Source organism: Uloborus diversus, chromosome 4, assembly GCF_026930045.1.
Source record: "Uloborus diversus isolate 005 chromosome 4, Udiv.v.3.1, whole genome shotgun sequence".
NCBI lineage: Eukaryota > Metazoa > Arthropoda > Arachnida > Araneae > Uloboridae > Uloborus > Uloborus diversus.
The window spans coordinates 119292908-119307992 of NC_072734.1; the positions used below are offsets into that span (position 1 = coordinate 119292908).

The window sequence follows — 15085 nt, forward strand, 5'->3', positions numbered from 1 at the left end:
ATGCAGTAGTGTATGTTTATGTCTAACCCCATTCCCTTTCAGGGGGTCATGGCACACTAACGAGGTACGGGGAGATATACCGTATCTCACGGTGAGCAAGACCCACACATTAAGGGGTAAACTCCCAGCTGGGCTGACGCCCAGCACGGGGACCTTCCCCGGCGCAATAAGTACCAAGGAGAGGGTCTCACTGCTCGAAACATCGCCGAAGATCGTCAAAAATGATTATTTTAGAACTATAGTTTCGAATAACTTTCGGGAAAAGGACACACTATCAAACAGATTTGATTACAGAACATGTTATGCTTTTCACATATCCGGTACATTGTACATACAAACAGCTAGAATCTGTCTAATATGGATCATAAGTGTTACAGAAGAGAGATATGCTCAGCAAAGTAAAATATTGTTAATTTTATTAGTAGTAAATGTATAATACAAAGAGTATTTAAGTTGGAAAAAATATACTATAAATAAACAGCAGTACAATACAGTAGTGTACCATGGGTGCCCATATGCAAAGTTGCAGGGGGGGGGGCTCAAATATTTTCCCCGTGGAAACTGATTCCAGGACAGATTAGAGTCATTAAAATTTGACATTTTTAATAACTTATTCATTAATGGCTGGAGAAGAAATGTTTTTACATTTTTGCAAAGAAAAAAGTACTAAAAGCAAGGAAGTTCTAATTTCAAAGGGGGAGGGGGCGCTCGGGCCCCTCGCTCCCCTTGCCCCCTTTATGGGCGTCCTTGTACTGTGCTATTACTTACTAATTATTCAGTTTTAAAATTTTTCAAATGTTCTTGCTGAACAACAATATAATTTAATTTTATTCAGAGAACATGTATTTCATCTAGATGGCATCCAGATTACGGGGATTCTGAGTTAAAAAGGTTCTACTGTAGTTTAAACTGTTAGTTTTACAAATTTAAAGGCAATTTTCCTCCTTGTAAAATATATTTTTTTAAATTGATAAAACATTTTTTGATTACATTTTTTTGATATTGAAGTTACACTTCAAATTATTTGACATGAGTAACATAATGCATTCTCAATGTTTGCTTTTGTGAGAATCTCCTATGACAGATAGGGCATTCAAAAGGCCGTTCTCCAGTGTGGATCCTTAAGTGAGTTCGAAGATTTTCTTTCTGATTAAATCCTTTGAAACAAACTTCACAGAAGAAAGGGCGCTCTCCTGTATGCACAATCAAGTGCCGCTTGAAATGATCTCTGCGAGTTGTGGCGTAGCCACATACATCACATACAAAATTGCCTTCTTTCCAACGTCCACTGCTCTTCATAAAATGATTTATATCATCTGTAACATAGAAGAAAAATAAAAGTGAGAAGGGAAACAACCATAGATATAGGTTACCAAAAAATGTAAAGCTACTTTTTAATCATTCACTAAATTTTAATGTACCATAGAATAACTATTTTATCCTGCATCTTGACAGTTTGCTACTTTTGACTTTAGGTTTTATTTTTGTTCTGCAATAGAGTAGACTGTGCCACTGATTTTAGCGAGTGTTTTAAGAATTTTCATTCTTGGGGGGTTGTTTCTTTTTTGGGATAGATGAGCAAACCTAGATGAGGATATCTGTTTAAAAATTGAAAGAAGAAACTCCACGGTAACAGATATATTAATTATTGCACAAATCACCTTACAAAAACTCCAAATATGTTAGTTTGTTTCATTGTACAAACTATTATTAAACTAGTGGGCTTCACCTCCTGCTCTCTGGCCACCTTTGGTGGCTCAGAGTCGCCTGTAGTCGGTGACAATTGATGATTTAAAATCATTTTCTCCCCTAGATGTCCGGCCCTTAACGTTTAGAGGGGAGAGACAGGGCAGAATGGCTTTCCTCGGATGTACTGCATAAAACGGTACCAGTATTGACTTGGTAGACATTGCCAGTTCAGAAGAGATAGGGTTACAGAATACAGACACACACAGAAATAAATAGTATACATATTATATCTGGAAATTTTTTTTAAATGCCTCCTTTGGAAAATTTTGTTGGTTTGATAAAGATTCGTGTGATATTTACTTGATTAGGGTGTTCGGCAGAGAGCAACAAAATTCGGGAGTCACCCAAATGAACCGGGAGAGCTGGCTGCTATGCTATATATGCAACTTGATGGCATACATATCCACAGCAATAAATTCCACTCTGAGTCATTTTAAAACAGAGTAATAAGCATTTACTTCATTCTGCTTAGTTTTACTTGATTCACAATTTTTTCAAATGCTATCCATGGCAGCAAATACTTAATAGTGGTTTGTGATTTTACAAAATCACTTTTAAGGTTCACGAAGTTCTTTGTGACTGGTGCTTAGAATGGGAAGTTAAAAACTTCTTTTGCATTGAAAAAAGGGCTTCTTGTAACCCAAAAATACACGCACAGTAGTACACTCAGGACCAAGACCACAATGTTCATAGAAGCTTATCATATCACCCTCAGGGCAAGAGAAATCCCTCCTCCTCTACTTTTTTAAAAAAAATTTAGTTAATTTGAAAAACAGTTCTTGAAGTTTCAAGTTTAATAAAAGAAATAACAGCAGATTCTTTTACAATTTTTGAATTTCAAGTTTTATGTTCTAAAATCTAGAGAGTGGAGAAACCAAAAAAATAAAAAAAATATGTGAAACAGTTTTTTAAAATATGAAAGAAAAATCACTTTAAAATCAGCACAAATATATTAATGAAACTATATAATAAATTCTACATACAATAAGTAGTTTATTGTAGCTATACAATAAACTTGTATAGCTACAAAACAGTTCATTGGAAAAGTTTTTAGAATGTTGAACAGAATTAATAACTCACAAAATATTTTATGTTACTATGGAAAAAAAACTGCAGTTCATTCTGTAGTTCATTCAAATACGTTTCAGATAAGAGAGGTAAATGAAGAAACTGCATCCCAGTATTTGTATACCACCTTGAATATTGAAATATTCTATTGCTAATACGGATTTACTTACATAACTTTTTTGCCTAAAACTTTACCTATCACCACAATGTAAAAATTATTTTTAGGGCTTGTACTATTTTATTAAAGGTGTAGACATTTTGTGCAACTTTTAAATGCAAAAAAAAAAAAAAAAAAAAAAAAAAAAAAACAGAACTTTTTCATTATTATTCATTTATAACTTATTTATTTGGTAGCTTAAAAGTAATTTAATGATTGTTTAACTTGTTTGCTTCATTAAAGGTATGCAAGCATAGAAACCTTTTCCCCTTGCTTTATTTGAACAAAATTTAATCTGCACACACCTTACATATAAGCTAGTATATCTCCTCTATTTCTTGCATTGTATTGCACTTTGAACAGATTTATTCTTTTACTGCTAGTAGCCAATAGTTTTCTATAAAGACTGAGTGACTTTTAAATTCATTTTACAGTATGCTTTGATTAACTTTTCTTATATATAATTTTATGGCAACAATTTTATTTACTGTTCTAATTCTTAAGACATATTTTTGACAAAAGCTTCAGTGGAGACTAATAAACTGACTAGGACCAGCATAAATCTGCCCAGCGCCTGTTGCTGGTCATCAAGTTTGTATTTGTAAATTTTGCCACAAAGTTCGTTTTTAGGTACACTAGATACATCAACTCTTTTTCAAGCTCTTTTAAAAGGTTCTGCTCATTAATCCAAAAATGACAGGAAAATTATACCACCCCAAACCAGACATCTATAGCCAAAGTACTGATTGTGCTGTTTAATTATGACTTTGATGAAGTATTATATGAAAAAAGCTCATAGCAGAAATATTGTACACTCTTAAAAGAGGGGGGGGGGGATATATGCATAAATTCTGGAATTTAAAATGAAAAAAAAAAAAAAAAAAGCAAAGATGCCACAAAAAGCAATATTATCCATTTGCTTTACTTATACAAAAGTTACAGACATTAATACAAAACAGAATAAATCATTGTTTTTAAGCAGCAATCCAAAGATTACAACCTTTGAATGAGAAAAATAAATGCAAAAAGGCATAAACAACTGACATAAGATTAAGTTTTCAAAAAACTCACAGTTACAAGTATATTCAATTTCAGCAGACAACCAAAATTCAGCATATAAAATATTTTCAAAAACAATTAATGATCATCTCACAATTAAGAATAAAAACATTTCATTAACACAATATCCTAACAAAGAAATCAATTGGGAAAAACATGACAAAATCATCTTTATCAGTCATTGAAATGTTTGGCACTTTAAAATGAATGTAATTCTAAGGAAACTCAAAGAAACAACAATTATGGAACTCTAGCGGAATGCTAACTTATCACATGTACCAGAATAATGCCATTAAATGCATTTAAAATACTATATAGAAAACATATGAATGAACAAAATGTTTTTAAAAATCACCTACAGACAAAATAAATTGATAAGACACATTTTAAACAATCAATAATTTCATAATAACTAAAACAAAGGGAAAAAATATATTAAAAATGAAAAACAAAAGAAAAATTTAAAGGAACATATGTTAAAAAAACTTTTAAAGTTCAAAATAACAGAAATATTTACAATATGCAAAATGATTAAAATCTTAAAACATGGCATACATAATTTTTGGCAATGCATACTTGGTTGGCATGTTTTCAAAAAATAGATTTTTACTAATCCTTGTTAAAAACTATGAAACTTCTTTTTAAGCAATGAGATGTCTTTGAAAGTTCATGAAAACACTTCCAATCTCCCTAACGATTATTGTTTTGACTATAAGGATACAATAAAAGACAGTTTTCCATTAATTCTGAAGCAGCTTCATGGAAAAAAAATAGAAAGTTTGTACAGTAGACCCTCGTTTTACATGGGTTTATTTTACGGGGTTTCGATTATAGGCGGTTTAAGATTTGGAACCTTTACTTTATTTTATGCTGATGAGTTTCGGTTTTATGCGGATGCAGCAATGCAAACAGATAAAATTTTCCCCTCTTTTAAAATCCAAACTCCTAAAGATTGCAGTTTACGATTAATCAACTGCATTTTGGCGTGCTAATAATTGAGCTTGGGCCACTGGAGACATTTTATGCGATTGGTTCTAGAGCTCTTTCCAGAAGTAAAGTTATTAAACTCACACAGTTCAAAACTCACTTGAAGAAGAGCTTTTAGGAGTGACAAAGGAGGCCAAAACCAACGAGGATACAATGTCGGTGACGCACAACCAAAAATGTTCACATTGAAAATTTTGAGTCATTTCTAGACAATAGAAATGATTTTTCTGATTTGTTATTGAAGGAAGATTCTATCATGGAAATGATGCAAGTGATTATGGATGTGATAATGCTCTGCAAAGAATCACAGAGAAAAATTCTTTATGACTGCCAAGAGACTATCATAGCCAGCTCCTCTTTATAAACAGAACACGAAATTAATTTATGTTTCTTTATGCATGTTGTGCATAAAAATCGATATAAAAACACATATAACTTAAACTTATTATACAATTAGTCATCACTAGGAATGAAGTATTTTGTTATCTATGGAACCAAACCCACATTTTAACACTAGTATTAGGTCTCAATTTATGCGGTTTCGATTTACGCTGCATTTCCATGGAACGTAACCCCCGCGTAAAACGAGGGTCTACTGTACTGATAAAAACTATCTGAAGAAACACATTACAGTCAGAGGGTATTTAGAAGTGAACGAAATAATTGGCATTTTGTTTCGTCCAAAATTTCTATAATTGCAACAAACCAAACAAATGAAAAACTAAACCCAATATATATACAAGGCAATTAAAAAAAAAAAAACTGTTTAAATTTTAAAACACGTTGTATGGATTGTTAAATATGCAAATACATACAATTTTCTAAAAATCTTCAATTTTTTGATTCAAAAGAGGAGGTAAGATATTTACACCATTTGAAAATCTTTTTAAAAAAGGAATTAAAAATAAAAAAAGCTTTTAAGTATCTTTACAAACAAATATTTGTCCAAAGTTAACTGAAAAGAAAACTTCTTTTTTGCTAATTTTACAATTTGTTTAATTTGCCAGTTAAACATCATTTCATGACTTAAATTAATCACATGCCTTATTTTAATGATGGGAAAATATTTTAGAGAAAGCTATTCATTTTTCCACAAGCTAAAATAATAATGATTATTATTATAATACAATACTTCTTAAAAATATATTCAAAAAAGCAGCTTGACACTAATGCATTGATAACATTCTTAAATGTTCTTTTCGATTTAGTTCAAGCTAATGCACACTAATCTGGGAAGGGATGCTAGATACTTTATTAAAAGTTTCTTAAAGGACTCATTGGAAAATACTTTCTTTGCATGCATGATATGAAAGAAACAAAGTAGTAACTTTTAACACATGAGGTATTAGATTAAGTGCCAATTTAATTCCACACAGATTTAAGAAGCTGTAACTTTGAAGGTTGAAAAGCAACTGCTTGAGGTGACTCAATTAATTCCAAAGCTGCCTCTATTTCACAGTATGCATTAAAATACATGCTGAAGTTTTAGATTTAGTGGAAATTTAATTTCAAAAAGGATTTGAGGAACCGTAATTTTGGAGATTAAAGAACTGATTGAGGTTTTTAATGAATTTTAGCTGCCAATACTTTACAGTATGCACATGACGCTGAGCACAACTATATCTTTCATTTGCAAAAATGAGAACGCCATTATAAGTGATAAAGATATACATATATTTAGGATATTGTAATCAAAAATTTCTTTATAATTATTCAGCTTAAACAGTCATGCACACAACAGTTTCTTTATCATTCAAAACTAAATTGGAAACAGAATTCTCCGAAAAAGCTCCTGAATACTTCATACTGACTACATAATCAAATGCAAGCACATAAAGTATATTTTTCCGTGGTAATTACATTATAAAATGCATACATGCTGAGTAGTTTTTCATTCTGGGAACTTTCCTTATGAAATCCAAAAACAATTTTTCAATTTTTCTAAGCTTTTGAATTTGAGATTTTTAGCACTATTTCCAGAAGGGAGGGGGGGAGGGGGAGTGAGGGACATGTGAATTTATCTACAATGTATCTTAATAATTGAGGAAAGTTTCTTTAAAATATTTATTTTGAAACAGAAATGCTTAGCTTACTTGTGTCCTAGCTAGAACTATTCCACACGTATTCACTTAAAATAAGAGTCAACAGACAATACAATTACAAATATTAAAGATTACACAAAACAAAAAAAAATTATTTGATGTGAGTAGAATAATGTAACTGTAATGATTCTTGTTTTGCAAATCTTTTGAAACAAACTGCACATTCAAAAGGACGATCTCCATTATGAGTCCTTAAATGTCTTTCAAGATGTTCTTTACGACCAAAGCTTCTTGAACACACCTCACAAGTAAACGGCCGGTTACCAAAATGTGCAGCCATGTGTCTTTTTAAGTGGCTTGAATTAGCTGTTTTGTACGAGCAAACAGAGCATTCAAAAAATCTATAACTAGGTCCTCCATTTCTTGTGGTATAAGTAATACGACCTGTAAAAGTAAACAATGTGATGGTGTATATAGGATCTATTGTTTGTACTCATTTTGTGACATAGAAATAAAAAATTATTTATTAATTAAAAAATTATTTTAAAAGATTATGCAATGAACTTTTTAAAATGATGATGCTTTTATTTCATCATTCTGGCATCTACTAAGTCATTTAAGAAGGTAGTGACTGGACATTAATTTAAAACAAGTTATGTAATTCTATTCTCAATATAAAATCCTGCCATTTTAATTTTTCATAAGAATTAATTTTAATTTCATTCTACAGATAAATTTTATTCCTCAAAGTGAGTTATTGAGTTAATGCAACAAGCACAATTCTGCACCCCAGATCCAGAAGGGAATAAGTCACATTATGATGATTTTACAGGGGATAGGAAAAACTTTTTTCTGGTGCATGCAAAGGGTGGAACGAGTGTTTTTTTCCCTACTAAAAAATTTAAAAGTATTTTTTTCAAAATAATTATGTTCACATGGCTCGATGCAGAATAGACTTCTACTTACAATGCACTAATAAACGGAAAATCCCAATTTTTGGACTTAAATCAGTCCGGCTTTTAGGTACAGAATTATCAAGTCACTCGTTCAATTTCGATTGCTGAAAAATCTCATAATATGAATAATCCTGGAAATGTAAATCATTGCTTACTTAATTTCATTCAATGACATACGGATCTAAGGGGCAATTGCTGTACCTCTTTCTACATTAATCAAAACACATTAAAAAGTTATTTCAGTTACTTTTACACACATTACTTTAATTACTTATAATTACATAATATTATAATTATAGGAATGGTAATTTAATTGTAATAGTAATAGCAATTTTAAGTTCATAAAAACATGTTTCTATTTTTCTCATATTTATTTTCATTAAATATATGTATTTGAGGTAGTTACTACTATGTATTAGAACTAAGGCTTTCCTGGCCGGCATTTATAGTGTAAATATTTCCCTGGCCTATTGTTTTTGAGAGAATAACATCTTAGATAGACCATGCATAAAATCTAGTAAAATAGTTATATTAATAACTGCGACTTTTATCTAACTAATACAATACATAAATACTAAACAATACTAAATACTTAGACAAAAGTTACTTCAAAACCATTATCAATATTTATTGCTTAGAACCAAAAAAGAACAAAATGAACAATTAATGATAATTATGTAAAAACATATTACTAATAAATGAATGAAAAACAATATTTATGACAGAAATCATGTTAAAAATAACAAAATAAATACATAAAATGAAAATGAACAACCAGATAAAATTCTTGATAATATTGAGTAATGACAAAACATATTAGATTTGAAAAAAAATTTGTTCACACTAAGATAAATATATAATACATGTATGCAATTAAATATGTATATATTTAAGACTTGGTATTAGTTTAAATCATAACTAATAAAAAAGATAACAAGAAAACAAACATTATGAATATAACAAGAACTATAAATAATAAGAAGCATGGCTAAAAAGGAAGAATTATGTCTAAAATAATAAGCATTATAAAAATAAGCACTCGAAACAGAAATGCAAAAAGGAAGAACTACAATTAAAATTATACAAAAGAAAAAAACAATGTTGCAATAAAAAAAAGGCTGCTACAACAAAAATTAAACATAATCTAAAAAGTACAATGAAGACAATAAAACAAGCAAAGATGCTATCTTAAAAGTCAGTTAGTTTACAGCAATTTAACTGCTCATCTTACAGCATTACAATATTTATTTTTCTATCACTTAAAAGTTTATTTAGCGCCACACACATAAATACTCACATCCAAAAATATCTTTACATGCATTAAGTCAAGCATTTCTCTGAAACTGCAAACAAATATTTTATAAATTGACGTTATTTAACGTATAAATAATCAAACCTCTTTAAATTGAAGTTTACACAACCAGTTTTTTTCTCATCCTTGTGGTAATGACAAACTAAAATTGTAGGAAAAATATTAAAAAACTTAGTGCATTAGTAATTTTATAATATAGCTTCAGTATGTAAGGGTTTAGACAGAGTAATATAAATAGGCGCACAAAAGCTCTAGCATCTTCCAGACAAGCTACTGGCTACTAAATTCATTCTCTTTACTTTTTAAACTCTACTACTTATTCATTGATGTATTTATTTATTTTGGCATGCAAACATTTCTACAAAACCTTTTCATTTTTAAATGATTAAAAAAAGAAAAGAAAAATCATTACCAAACAACATTTATGACAAATACAAACTCAATATAGCAAGCAAAACACAATGACTGACTGTTAAATACGAAGCACATCTTACAAAATTAGCTGGTCTAGTAAATTAGTCACAAACAAAAAATATCATAAAAAGAGTTGAATATAGTAAAGGTTTTTCTTTTTCTGAGCATAAAAAATATAACTTACCACCTATAAGACAAAGCTTAAATTATTGAATTATCTTAAATTACAAGGAAAGCATACAATTATATTAACTAATATTAAAAGTAGATTAATTAATTTGACAAGATCTTACACAGAATAAAAATGTTTTTAAAATTTATAATAGAAAATTTTATGAGAAATTAATTTCATATTTTTCTTTTCAACTGGTGTGTGCTAATACTCAGAAATTATTTCTGAAACAGCATCTGCAATAAAATGGTCATAAAGCCTGGCTACAATTTCAAATAAGAAAAAAATCTATCTTAACCTGAAACAAAACTTTATTTAAGGGCACAGATCCTCTTAAAAATCAAGATGAAGGAACTGAATACTTTCTACCATTGATTAAGCTACTGTCTTGCTTATATTTTCTTATTGTTGATTTGATTCTAGAACAAAAAGGATATTTTCAAAAGAAATCATAAGTTGTCATTTAAATACTGAATCCACAACAAAGTTCATTACAATTTTTCAATGAAGTATTTAAAGTACCACCAAATCAAAGTGTGCGACATAAGTTTGAATGTAATGAGATAATATCTGTAATGACAAATAATTATATTAAATATTATTTGAGGTGAGTAATATAATGCATTTGCAAGGATTGTTTATGAGCGAATGTTCTAAGGCAAATGGTGCATTGGAACGGACGTTCACCAGTATGAATCCTTAAATGAGTCCTCAAATGCTCTTTCTGGGTGAAACTTTTAGTACATACTTCACAACTAAAAGGGCGATCACCAGAGTGCACCAATGTATGACGCCTAAAGTGATCTGCACGTGTTGTTTTATAGTTACACACATTGCACATAAAAACATCAGAAGAGCTTCTTAAGTTCTTTGCGGTGTGACTGCTATAACCTGTAAATAAAAATAGATTAAGTGTCTCAAAAAAAATATGGAATAATACAGTAATTTTTATAGAATTTTAGCAAAAAATAGCAAGCATTTTATTTTAGAATTTTTTAAAAAATTGACAATAAAAATGTAAATGAGAAGAAAAAATTAATGAAAAGGTCCCAAAAAAAGTTGATTCAGTCACCATTTGCTGTGTGGTTACCTAGATTGAAAAAAAATGGTTACTCAAAATTTGCCAATCACTAATAAGAACACAAAAAGTATAGCAGTCATAGAAGTCATTTTTAATCTCTGTTATATAGAATTGATAACTCAGGGACAACTTCTTTGGGAGAAGAAAATCATATTTCCACCCTTTTACTTTTATCTAATTGTCGAAATAACACATGTCATCTGATTAAATCCCCTTAAATATATAATTACACTCATGATTTATGACTTATTTCTAACATTTTAACTAATTGCTAAGGCAATCAAAAAATAAAAATGAATTTCAAAAAAGTAGTATCCATGAAAAATAATGTACTTTGCAAGTAGAAATGAAACTAAATTCTGTAACTAGAATAGGTGGTCAACAAATGGGAATAATGAAAATACTCATAAACAGTAAATGTTCATGCTCACTATTTTTCTGCTTTGCCTTTTCTTACTTTTTGTATATTTCCAAAATTCAGGAATATTTTTGTTTGATTTTGTTTGTTGTGAAGAAATGCACGTATTGAGTGGATTTGATTGCAAAAATATTCTGGCGTGCTCTGCAGAGAGGTCACTGTGACCTTTCAAAACATTTGTTTAGTTGGCAAATTTTGTCTGATGTTTTGGCAAATTTGGAGATTGCATTGCAAAACTGTCATTTAAAAAAAAAAAGATGTTTAATGTCTTTTTCTCATTACATGTATATATGTGTGCATGCTCATATTTTATTATCCAGTAAAATTCGAAGTTTTATTCAGCAAATTGAAACTACTGGTGAATAACGAACCATTGAGATAGTTTTGATACATTTTTTAAAAACTTTTCAAATTGTTGCTAACAAATATTTTGGTTATAAATAAAAGCTTATCAAAATAAATACATTACATCAAATTTATTTAAAAAAAAATCTTTTGTTATGCTCTTCCATGTAAAAATAAAGTGCCTCGTATTTTATTTTTTTCAAGTTGTGAAAAAAAAAACTTTAGAAAAAAACGACCACTTTAATCAATCATTTTTATCATCAAAAAAACAAAACCGTCTCCACAGCTCATTCTGTTAAAATATAAAGGACTCGGAATTTCCCTTTATGTTTCCCATTGCCAAAAATAGATTTAAAAAATTAAAATTTTAGAATGAAAATAAAAACAAATAATATAAAAAATTGTTATTTCCTAGTAGAAACCAGGGCTGCAGAGTTGGAGTCAAGAGTTTAAATTTCAAGAGTCAGAGTCGAAATCGGTTCTTCATCAAGAGCTTTTTCCAACATAGTTTGTTTGAAGCAAATCCGTCTTTAAGTTAGGGATATATATTTGCCTTAAATTCTCTCATAGGCGAAAATGTTACTTTTTTTTTTGCACTGTTCAAAATTAAACGAAAAACTGAACAAATAAAAAAAATCTATACATGTTCTTTGTCAAGAGATTTTTCAAACTAAGTTTGTTTGAAGCAAATTTGCTTTTAAGTTCTTACAGAGAGACCAACAGACCACATTTTCCGCATCTTAATACCCTACTTTCCAATTTTTATTTTTTTGCCATTTATTTAATTATTTTGCTTATTTTTGACTTTTTTTTTTTTTTTTAGCGATATTTTAAAGATGTGTTAAGCCTTCTTGCATGTTTTTTTTTTATGCTACTTTCACTTTTATGGAAAGCAGGCTAAAAAAAGATCATCTAAAGAAATACAACAAAAATACTTTGCTATTTTAATTTTCCAATTTTAAGATACTAGCTTGCTCAGAATTTTGTTTCTTTGTGGTCTGAACCTGCAAAATCCCAAAATCCAAACAGCCACCTCTCCCAAGTTGTGTGATTTTTTGACCCTCCACTGTATTAACATTTCACTGTAGCTTCAAATATAGTTTCATTGAAGCAAGCAGTTAATTGACATTACAGGTAGTCAATAGAGGAAAATTACTATAAACTTTTCAGTTTCTTACTGTAGTACATTAATGAAAAACATTATTTCCACCATATCTTTACATACGCAGCTAAGATTGCTCAGAGTGGAATTGCAATTTTTCTGCATCACCAATAAATGCAAACACAAAATACATCTGTATATCAATGAAACTGATGCTAGTGTATTTGCGTGCTTTTGACTTGAGTGTTATGGTAACCAAATAATGATACATGAACTATTAAAAATGATACATTTTATGCAAATACGATAACAATATCACAGTATAATTAAACCATTAATAATCTATAGCAGGCAAAACATATTTCTATTACTTTACACCATTCTTTCTCACTTAAATTTCCCAATCGATCTATTAAATAGGACTGTATTTATTTTTCATGATCATTTCATTTTATAGTGCATACGATTTTCTTATTTAACTTCAGAGGGGATTTTGACTTCTTACTTTCCTGAAACTGTTCTACTTCAACACATTATTTTACACAATGGTATATTCAGGGAGGGAGGTTATACTCACTCCAAATTTAAACATATCCCCCTCCAAATTCTTTTTCTGGCTGCTCCACTGATTTTACAATTAATGAGGTTAAATCAGTGGAGAGCAAGAGGGGTTTAGATGTTAAACCCTCCTTAGAATTACTGGTTTTAAGCCATATCTCAAGTCCTAGTGAAGTAGAACTCCAATTATCCGAACTCCGATCATCCAAATCGCTTTAAGAACGTCAGATACACAAAATGAAGATGGAAACTTATTGCAATTTGAAAAATAATGGTTCTGTCTGTACGCAGAAACTGGTGTAGGTGCAGTGCTAACATTGTTGCCACGATGAGTTGCCGTCTTATAGTGCACTTCAGTTATTGGCTGCCATTTGTCACTCATTTAATTAATTTGATAAAAAACTCTTTTCCTCAGACAAAATCCCCCCCCCCCCATTTTCAACATACATGCAGTTATAAAACTAGGCCCTTTTTTGGAATCCCCCCCCCCTTCCCACATTTTTTTTTTTTGCAAAAAATCCAATTATTTGAAGTTTTTATTATCCAAATCGGGTTCGGTCCCATTTGATTTGGATGTTTGGAGTCCTACTGCATACTAACATAACTGCACGTCAATTTGTGACTTTATTTCCCAAATCCCCGTCCCCAGGAGCAAATGTTATCTGCCGTAGCGTGTTGAACCAAATCTAGAAAGTTTTGGTTTTCACAAATTCACTACATTCTATTTTCAAATTATTCATATGCTTACTTTTTAAAACATAGTTTCATAGAGTGACTTTTAACAAGTGCAAACCTAACTTTCCTTTTCTGCATTGGAATGACCTACACAATATATAACACTGGCAGTGCTGTCTAGGATGTGATGAATTTCAGTTGGTTATACCATAATTTATAAATTACTTATTCAAAAACTAAAATGAATAAATAAGTAGCATTAATTTGTTAAATAATAATCAATTCTGTTAGGGTTCCTAGTGATCCTCATTTGAAATGCCAATGCTGATTACCCCTTATGCATTTTTTTCAAACAGAAAAATTGCGTAAATTGAAGGATGAGAAACACAAAATTCATATTTCCATGCCTTTTATTTGAACTCTCGAAAATGAGAAACACTATGTAATTTCAAACTTTCATTTCTTGCAAATGATTTTGAACAAATTTTACATACAAAAGGTCGCTCTCCAGTGTGAACTCTCAGATGAGTTTTAAGGTTAGTTTTTGTTTGAAACCTTTGTGACACACTTCACAGAAGTGAAGTGGTTGAACTGAGTGTCTTTTCATATGCCTGTTGAAGTTATGCTGAACACTTGTCACATATTCACAAACAGTGCATGAAAAAAGAGGAAGGTCATCTTCAAACTTTTGGGATGGTTTTGGAAGATAAATCTTGAATCTGCAAAGACAAATATGCATAAGTGCTTTTGTTAAGTACAGAATTATACAAAGTCAAATTATTAAAACCAAGCAAAACTTTGAATGCTTACATCACAAAGAAAATTTATTAGCTACAATAACCATACAAAGTAAGTTCACAAACCGGTACTAATTATAGAATATTATGACAGATTTTGCAAAGAACACATGTTTAAGGCATGAATTTGCAACAAAAACTTGGTCTCTTGATTTGAGGTTGATGAGATACTTTTTGAGAGGCTAGCATAATG

General features: G+C 30.1%; 1 protein-coding gene across 1 annotated transcript in view; it reads right to left on the bottom strand.

The window, feature by feature from the left end:
* The window catches only part of LOC129220798 (zinc finger protein 45-like), a 58109-nt gene that overhangs the window by 16857 nt on the left and 26167 nt on the right, over positions 1 to 15085 (bottom strand). Inside the window, exon 5 of the mRNA XM_054855229.1 lies at positions 1061 to 1316. Coding sequence (XP_054711204.1) covers positions 1061 to 1316 — 256 coding nt within the window. The remainder of the gene's footprint in view (positions 1 to 1060; positions 1317 to 15085) is intronic.